The sequence below is a fragment of the Lycium ferocissimum genome, chromosome 7 (assembly GCF_029784015.1).
Source record: "Lycium ferocissimum isolate CSIRO_LF1 chromosome 7, AGI_CSIRO_Lferr_CH_V1, whole genome shotgun sequence".
Taxonomy (NCBI): Eukaryota; Viridiplantae; Streptophyta; class Magnoliopsida; order Solanales; family Solanaceae; genus Lycium; species Lycium ferocissimum.
This window is the reverse complement of record NC_081348.1, coordinates 38,969,910-38,978,329: the sequence shown is the minus strand read 5'-3', so window position 1 is coordinate 38,978,329 and position 8,420 is coordinate 38,969,910. Positions and strand designations below refer to the sequence as shown.

Here is an 8,420-nt window from a genome sequence, read left to right as displayed (position 1 = left end):
CGTTACGGACATTGCTACGGTCCGTAACACATGTTACGGTCCGTAACACTGGATCGTAACATGAGTGAAAATTCCAATGATGTCTGATTTTCTAAGGTTATGATACGCTGCCACGTTACGGGCCGTAACACGTGTTACAGTCAGTAACGATGAACCGTCCTTTGGTCCAAAAGTTACGAGACGGTGATTTTCCAAGCGTGCCTGTTACGGTATGAGAGACGGGTTGTTACATATTTTACGAGCCGTCCCTTGGAGCGTAACACATGATTTTCTGTACTGAAAGATATTTTCGATTCCAATACTCTCTTTCTTGGGTTTCTAACCTCCTGAGTCATGGATATGGTTTAGTACCGATTTTACGAGGTGTCACAGGCGTATCCCTCGGTCAAACCCCTTTCTCTCCGTGATACCATCGCAGTATATTTATATATCACGATAGTATCATTTTGAATAAATGAACATCAAGAGAGGATCACAAGATCTTCGATGATATCATTTCAGTATATTTATATATCATGTTGGTATCATAATCGGGGACAACTCGAAATATTTTTAATTTTTTCTGATAGCATGAAAATAATGGAAGTATGGACGGATAATTTTTTTTATTTGAGGGGACATCCGTGATCTGTCCCCAAAATTAAAGACCAGTCCGTAAAGGAAATCCGCGCAAAAAAAAAAGTCCTCGCAAAACTACTACGATTAGAGGCCCAAGGGCTACCATATGAGCCCAACAATAAACTTGCCAGGTGGCCCTCATAATTGCAAAAGCCCAGAGTTTTTAACGCGCAAGGACGAAAAGAGTGCCGCCATTTACTTCATCACGAAGCTACGTGTCACCGTCAGATACACGCCATCTCCCCAATATACATATATGTATATCCATTTTCACTTTTCAAAAACTTCCAAATTAAAGCTATCAAATTCCTTTTTTTTCTTTCTAGAAGCTAATCAAATTCCCTCTTTCCTATTTTCACTTTTTCCTCATTTCGAAATTCGAATTGTGATTCTTTTCTTCTCACCTTAACAACGCATAATCTCCTTTTCCGGCGATTAACTGCTAATCAGAATTCCTTAATCATGGGAGCTTCTCACAGTCGTGAAGGTCTAGAACTTTCCGATTATGAATCTGATTACGATGATGATGATGACGTGGAAACTGAAGAACACTACCAAGACGCCACCGAAAATCATCAAACTCCACAGGTGAGTAACAAAACCCTGGACGATTTAGATTCCAAATTAAAAGCCCTAAAACTTAAATACGCTTCCTCGGAATCACCGAAAAACCTTAAAAATGCCGTTAAATTGTACTTGCATGTCGGCGGTAACACGCCTAAAGCTAAATGGATAATATCGCTAAAGTTAACTCATTATGAGTTTGTTAAGACATTGAAAATTGAAGGTGATAGTGATGATGATGATGATTGTGAAGATGAGGGATTTTGGGTTTTAAAAGTGGGGAATAAGATTAGGGTTAGGGTTTCAACTGATATGCAATTGAAAATGTTTGGTGATCAAAGGAGAGTTGATTTTGTGGATAATGGAGTTTGGGCTTTGAAGTTTTTTGTGGATGATGAGTATAGGAACTTCATTACTAAGTTTCAGGATTGTTTGTTTGAGAATGTGTATGGAATTGAGGCTACCGAGGCGAATAAAGTGAAGATTTATGGAAAGGATTTTATTGGGTGGTTAAAACCCGAGGAATCGGATGATGCAATGTGGGAAGATGCGGATTCGGGTGTTTGGACAAGTAGCGGAAAGAGTCCCGTGAGGGATAACCGGGATAGTCAAGATTTGCTTGAGGAATTTGAGGAAGCTGCGACTGGTGGAGGTATACAGAGTTTGGCGTTAGGGGCGTTGGATAATAGTTTTCTTGTGAATGATTCGGGTGTTCAAGTTGTGAAAAATTTCAGCCATGGAATTCACGGGAAAGGTGTTTATGTGAAATTTAATGAGAAGGATAAGTGGGGAGGAGGAGGAGAGGGGTCGACGCCTAAAAAGGCTCTTTTGATGCGTGGTGAAACTAATATGATGCTAATGAGTCCTTTTAAGGAAGGGAAGCCCCGTTCAACTGGACTTCACCAATTGGATATTGAGACTGGGAAGATTGTTACGGAATGGAAGTTTGAGAAGGACGGGACTGATATTACCATGAAGGATATAACAAATGATAACAAAGGGTCACAGTTGGATCCTTCTGAGTCAACATTTTTGGGGTTGGATGATAACCGGCTGTGTCAGTGGGATATGCGTGATAAGAAGGGAATTGTTCAGACATTAGCAAATTCGAGTTCTCCTGTGTTGAATTGGACTCAGGGGCATCAGTTTTCAAGAGGAACAAATTTTCAATGCTTTGCCACGACTGGTGATGGCTCCATTGTAGTTGGATCACTTGATGGGAAGATTCGCTTGTACTCTAAGACCTCGATGAGGCAAGCAAAGACTGCATTCCCTGGCCTTGGCTCTCCAATTACACATGTTGATGTTACTTACGATGGCAAATGGATACTGGGCACGACTGATACATACTTGATCTTGATATGCACTTTGTTTACTGATAAGGATGGGAAGACCAAAACTGGTTTTACTGGTCGAATGGGAAATAAAATCCCAGCCCCAAGATTATTAAAGCTGACTCCTGTTGATGCGCATATGGCTGGGGCAAATAACAAGTTCCATGGTGGCCATTTCTCATGGGTAAGAACCCCTAATTTCTTTTGCTGCTTAACATGTAAATGTTGGTTAGGTAATTGCAACTTTCATGTTGCTTGTTTGTTGAAGAGGCTATACATCAGTATTCATGTTAATAGCTCCATGAAAATTGTCTTTTTTATTGTGAGTTCATATAAGTAGGTTGTTGCTCCTTCCGTGTAGCTCTTATGCAACTTTAGTAAATGCAATCACCTTGGACTGTAATGATTTGGCCTAGCTAATTGACCTTGGATATCAATACTCACTTTTTATCTTGTTTGATGAAGAGGCTATCCTTAATTTTTTTGTTTCATAGTTTTGTGGAGAGTGTCCCATATGTTAAAGTTGAAATCTTTACTATAGATTCTTTTGTTGCCTCTTTTTGCCATAAAGTTATCGTCTTATGGAAGTTTAGCATATGTGATGTCCTCATCTGCTGTTTGCCATAGCCTGGTTACTGTACTCATGATAGTTTCTCGTTTTTCTTGTATGCTATATATTTGCTTCTTTAAAATATGATTTCCTAATCAACTTTTTTCACCCCAACTTACACTATGCTGCGATTTAAGTCACGATACTTTTAATCATCAGCCTTGATTTCTTCTTTATAGCGACAGTAATCCGTTTTTTCTTTATATTTTTTTGACCAAATTATCTGTTCTGAATGAACCAGAAGTTCAAGAGTTCCCTGCAAAAAAAAAGTTTTTCTCTCTCAGGATGATTAACAAATGCGAAGTATTACCTCTTCTTCAGTTGCCTGCCATCTTTTGTTACCTGTGCTGCACCAGATCCTCCGAGTATCTGGTTAATGTTTGTTACATGAGAAATTTGTTTGTCCTAGCAGGTTTTAGTGTTTTACCCTTTTTATATGTGTTTTTCCTTCTCTGATTTAGGACAGCACTGTTGTAACTGTGCATGCTTGTGTTTCGCTCCTCTTTAAGCTGAAAGAATGTGAATAACCTGACCTGCCTTGCATTTCATTTGCCAGGTTACTGAAAGTGGAAAACAAGAACGTCACTTGGTTGCAGCAGTAGGCAAATTCAGCGTGATATGGAACTTCCAACAGGTGAAGGACAGTGCTCATAATTGCTATCAGAATCAGCAAGGCCTAAAGAGTTGTTATTGTTACAAAATTGTGCCGAAGGATGAGTCCATTATTGAGAGTCGTTTCATGCATGACAAATATGCGGTCAGCGACTCACCAGAGGCTCCCCTGGTTGTAGCAACTCCGATGAAAGTTACTTCTATCAGCATGTCGGGCAAGAAGCGTGGACATGGAACTAGTTGACTGGTGGTTGATCAATGTGTGCAAGAAGATTTTTCTATTGTGTGTATATAAGTCCTAGTTCTTTTTCTTTTTCCAATCCATAAATTGTTTGATTGTTTATTTGTTTGCTTTTTTATGTTTGAGAAAGGCTCTTTGCTTTTTAAACCGTTTACTGTAAGTATTGAGTGGAATTCTTTATGACGTGCACGATTTTATGTCAAAGAATGTTTGGAATGAAGAAGTGAGTGGTTATCGATTCAAGCCCTATGATTTTCTTTTGACATTGATTCCGCAGTTGTCCCTCTCTTGTGCATGAATGGTATGGTCGCGAAGGATCTTTGCATTCTTTTACTTGTCAGTGGCTCTTATTTGTTGGAAACCAGGTGAGTAGCTATGCACGGTTAATACCAAATACAGGATGAATACGTATCAATTAAGGGAGAAATTCCGCTTTTAAGTTTTAGAATTGAATTCGTTACTCCCTCCGGATCAAAAAAAGTGTCCACTTAGTCATTTGCATTACCCCGTAAGAAAATACTAACTCCCAAACAAAAATAGGTAATTTGACTAAATTATCCTAATTAAATATGTATTGAAATTTAACCACATAACACTTAATAGGGGTAAATTTGAAAAAATAAGGTTAAATTCATTTTTGATTCGATAAGTGGACAGTTTTTTGATACAAGAAAAAAAGGCTAAGTGAACACTCTTTTTGATCCGGAAGAAGTAGTTCTATCACAAATTGTCAAAAGATTGGAGGCCTTTATCTTGGTCACTGAGTTAAAACTAGTCAACCTTTCATGTTTTACTTTTGAAAGGCCAGATTAGCCATTGCTCTTACAGAATCTCTCAAGAGATGGAACACAAGCAAACTAAGGTAAAAACAATAGCAACGGCATCACGGTTTCATAGTGTCTATAGAACGGTCAGAGTAGCAAAAGAGTATCTTCGCACAAGGTTTGGAAAGTTATTTTCGAGTTAATGACATAATTAGTTTACATATAGAGAAGATGCAATAATAATAGTGGCGTAGGCTTGTAATGCTCATAAAGCATCTCTGGCAGCAATTCTGCAGACTATAGCATCTGCAAGTGATGATACTTCCAGCTCCAGATTAGATATCTTGTAATGCTGTCAGAAATTCAAATTATTAAAATTAATTATAAAGAAAGGAAGACTTTCGACCTTAAACCACAAACCACTTTGAAAGACAAATATTCACCCAGCACCCACCTTTTGAATCTGGGCCTGGTTTTTTCCTTGTTCCAATTCCTTCAAGTCAATTTCACTGCCCTTTATGAGTTTTTCTATGGCCACCATCTAGTTACAGAGTAAGAACACATCATTAATGTCAGGAAAAAGAAAACAAAAAAAAATCAGCTCTGGTAACATAACATTGCCGGCTCACCTCATCAGCCGAAGCACCAAAGCGTGCTGCCAGGATGTAGCTTGTGTTGTCGGCGATGCCACATCTTTTCAAAGACTCTGAAATCTACTATGATAAAAGTCAAGTAAAAATGAATTGACCACAAAAGGATAAATCCATTGTACTTCACGTTAAGACTTAAAGCTTCTTACATGCTTAGATCCTGAGTAGTTGTAAACAAGCTCAGAATGGAGGGTCCGTGTAGTCAGTGAATCCCGTGATTTAGCTACAAGTGTCTTATGTGCAGCTGCCAAAACAGGAAATACATCTGGGATCTGTTGTAATATGACCAAACAGGAATCAGCTGAAATGCACAAAGCACAACTAGTGAGCTTCGAATGAGTGAAGAGAGAGTGCTTACAAGTGATGCATTCAGAAATGCTACTTCGGGCTCCAGTGTTGCAGACTGCATTAAGTCCAGTAGTTCTCTGCAAAAGATAAATCTCTTATGTTTGTTTAAACCTTATCTAGTAATGAACTTTTGGGTGAAGCATAACTTGTTTCTCTGATACTAATAGTTCACTTTTGCTGAAGTAGTCATTCACTTTAGTTAGAACTTAATGAGCATCTTCCCATTAAGGCAAGTAAACTTCTTTCATATTGGCACCCAAAACATGCATCATTGGAAACCTAAGAATGCACTATACAAGTAGTTTCCAAAGTTTTTTCAATAAAAAGCAACAATCCGACAATCTTCCTCAAGCTGCACCACTTATTAATTTCCAATGAGCTAAGGCCTCTTCTTAAATCAGAGAGAATAATAAAAAGAGACAAATTTTCAGATGCCTAATGCTGAGTAAAGTATACATCAAGGTAAAACATGAAATTGATGCAGTGTTGCTCCTAGTGCACTTCTTTTTATTTTCTTTTTTCTTTTTTTTTTTTCGGGGGGTGGGGGGGGGGGGGTGGTGAGGGGAATGAGTTTTTTAATGAGTTTTACTTACTTACTGCACATGAAGATATCAGAAGAAAGCCCAAAAGTGCAATTATGTAGTCTAGTAATTCCTGAAAAGATGTCATGTGATAACGTATATACAACTGAACCTTGTGATAGAGTCGAAGTCCTGGATCAATTTTTATCCTATATTCTGTATACTGTTGGGCTTTTGCAAACTACTGAAGAATAGCCATAAATATGATAATTGTCAGTGCTACCTTGTAATAAGAAATTCTATGTTAATTGCTAATTTTGGTAAATCCAGTCAAGTCCTTTTTTTTTATAAGGATAAATCCAGTCAAGTCCTTAGACTAGATTCAACCAAGTTATTATAACTTTTGTACCAAAAGATAGAAAGGTTCTCTCCATATTAGTCTGTGCCACAGAATTAAAGCAGAGCTATCACTGCATGATATTTTTTATAAGGACTAAATATGACAATGCAATCTGTAAAATTCTTGCTAACAACTTAGGCTATGATAGCATTTTCTTCTGTCAAGTGCGCCATAGTCTTGAAAGCAAGCATCTAAAGGCTAGTAAAGAGTACGAACATACATTAAGCATGAACACACAGTTATTTACTTATCTGTAATTCTAGCCAAAGAAATGCAGAGGGGAAACAGTATAAATTTGCACTTGTGTTGTACACTTCACAGTTCACATTGAGTTCTGTACACTACCAGAAGCTTAGGTTTTGCACCCCCAACGCTTATCTCCAGGAAAGAGGAAATTAATTCTCTGGCATTAACTCTCTTCATATATAATGTAGGTTACAGTGTCATTCTGCCATTAGTTCCAATATAAGGAATAGAGAATCCAAATCTACAAGTTATAGACAGCGAGACCATCCGTTGAACTAATGCAGTTCTGGTCTTCCATGCATAATTGTACAACCTTAGATAATGCCTTGCCCTAAACTCCTCATGGATAGAAAAGAAAACAGTTAGAAAAAACTAAAACTTGTTATGCCCCATGACAGCTCCTTTGCTAGACCAATCAGAAAAAGATAAAACTAACTGGAAAGTAGTTGGATTATTTATCTGTGACATATTCATATCCAGCATAGTCATCGAGCCATTTCTAAGTCCACAAATGGAAAGAAAGATGTTCACTTTTGAGCAGTGTCGAAAAACATATCAGCAACACCACAAGTCATTAAACCAACCTAGCAGATGGGAGCTGATTTATAGCCTTATACCAGCTTTTACATGCATCTCTTACTTCTACATAAACCATAGACTTAACTCCATCTACACGTCTTGGAAAAGTTCAGAAATAAAAGCAGAAATTTTTCTTCAAGGCAATTTTACATTTTAAGAACGTGTTGCCTCTATATAAACCTTAAACCAGCATAATCTAACCACGCTCAAAATTCAAAACAGGGGCTAAACACATGTCCATAACAAATAGGAATTCCAGCTTTCCAAGTTAAGGCATTGCTAGATATCAGTTCCGATTAACTGAAGCATTTAATCTTTAAAGGCTTAAACATCTGGTGAAACCTCAAACTTACATCCAATTCAATAGGGGGAAAAAGCAAATAACACCGGCCAATTGTTTTAAAAATATAGGCACTTTAGTAATCATTTACAACATAATTACCTACAATTACTCAAAAGACAGGCATAAAAGAGAATGTATTCCATAATTGACATGTTATAAGGATACCCAGAGAGAAAAGAACGTACTTGGAATTAGTAACATCATTGAAAAGGGCAAGACAAAGGGTGGTTCCACCGACTTCAAACGCCTTCATTGCTAACTGAAATCATGAAATTCCAAATAAATGAAGCAAACAGCAAAACTCGAGGGGGCAAAAGTTACAAGTGAGAAACTCGAGGGGGCAAAAAGGAATAGAACAAAAAAAAAAACCTTTTTTGCACTGAGCTTAGCTCCAAAGAATCGGAGAAGAAAACCAAGACACGTCGACAGGGATAGTAGCGGCGCTGTGTCTGCACAAAGAGGTACTATTTTTTTCTAAACTTCTATTAAGGTGGATTCTAGTTGAGTAAATCAGACAATTAAAAGAAAAAAAAAATTGAGTAAATTAGACAATGGCCCCAAAGGTATTGTATGATGTCTTTTTCATCCCT

The 8,420-nt window shown here is 37.7% G+C and overlaps 2 protein-coding genes across 2 annotated transcripts; one reads left to right on the top strand and one right to left on the bottom strand.

Moving 5' to 3' along the window:
• The first annotated feature begins 897 nt into the window (after positions 1-897).
• Positions 898-4,222, top strand: LOC132064904 (protein CYPRO4). The gene is made up of 3 exons (XM_059458072.1): positions 898-2,700; positions 3,683-4,074; positions 4,105-4,222. Exons 1-2 carry the CDS (start codon positions 1,081-1,083, stop codon positions 3,980-3,982), a joined length of 1,920 nt encoding a protein of 639 aa, XP_059314055.1. The 5' UTR covers positions 898-1,080; the 3' UTR covers positions 3,983-4,074; positions 4,105-4,222.
• Positions 4,223-4,837: 615 nt separating this feature from the next.
• Positions 4,838-8,353, bottom strand: LOC132064903 (uncharacterized). Its single transcript, XM_059458071.1, has 7 exons — positions 8,200-8,353; positions 8,016-8,089; positions 5,752-5,818; positions 5,543-5,665; positions 5,373-5,456; positions 5,198-5,284; positions 4,838-5,095 (listed from the first exon to the last, which is right to left on the bottom strand). The coding sequence occupies exons 2-7, from the start codon at positions 8,081-8,083 to the stop codon at positions 5,009-5,011; spliced, it is 516 nt and encodes a 171-aa protein (XP_059314054.1). The 5' UTR covers positions 8,084-8,089; positions 8,200-8,353; the 3' UTR covers positions 4,838-5,008.
• Positions 8,354-8,420: the final 67 nt, after the last annotated feature.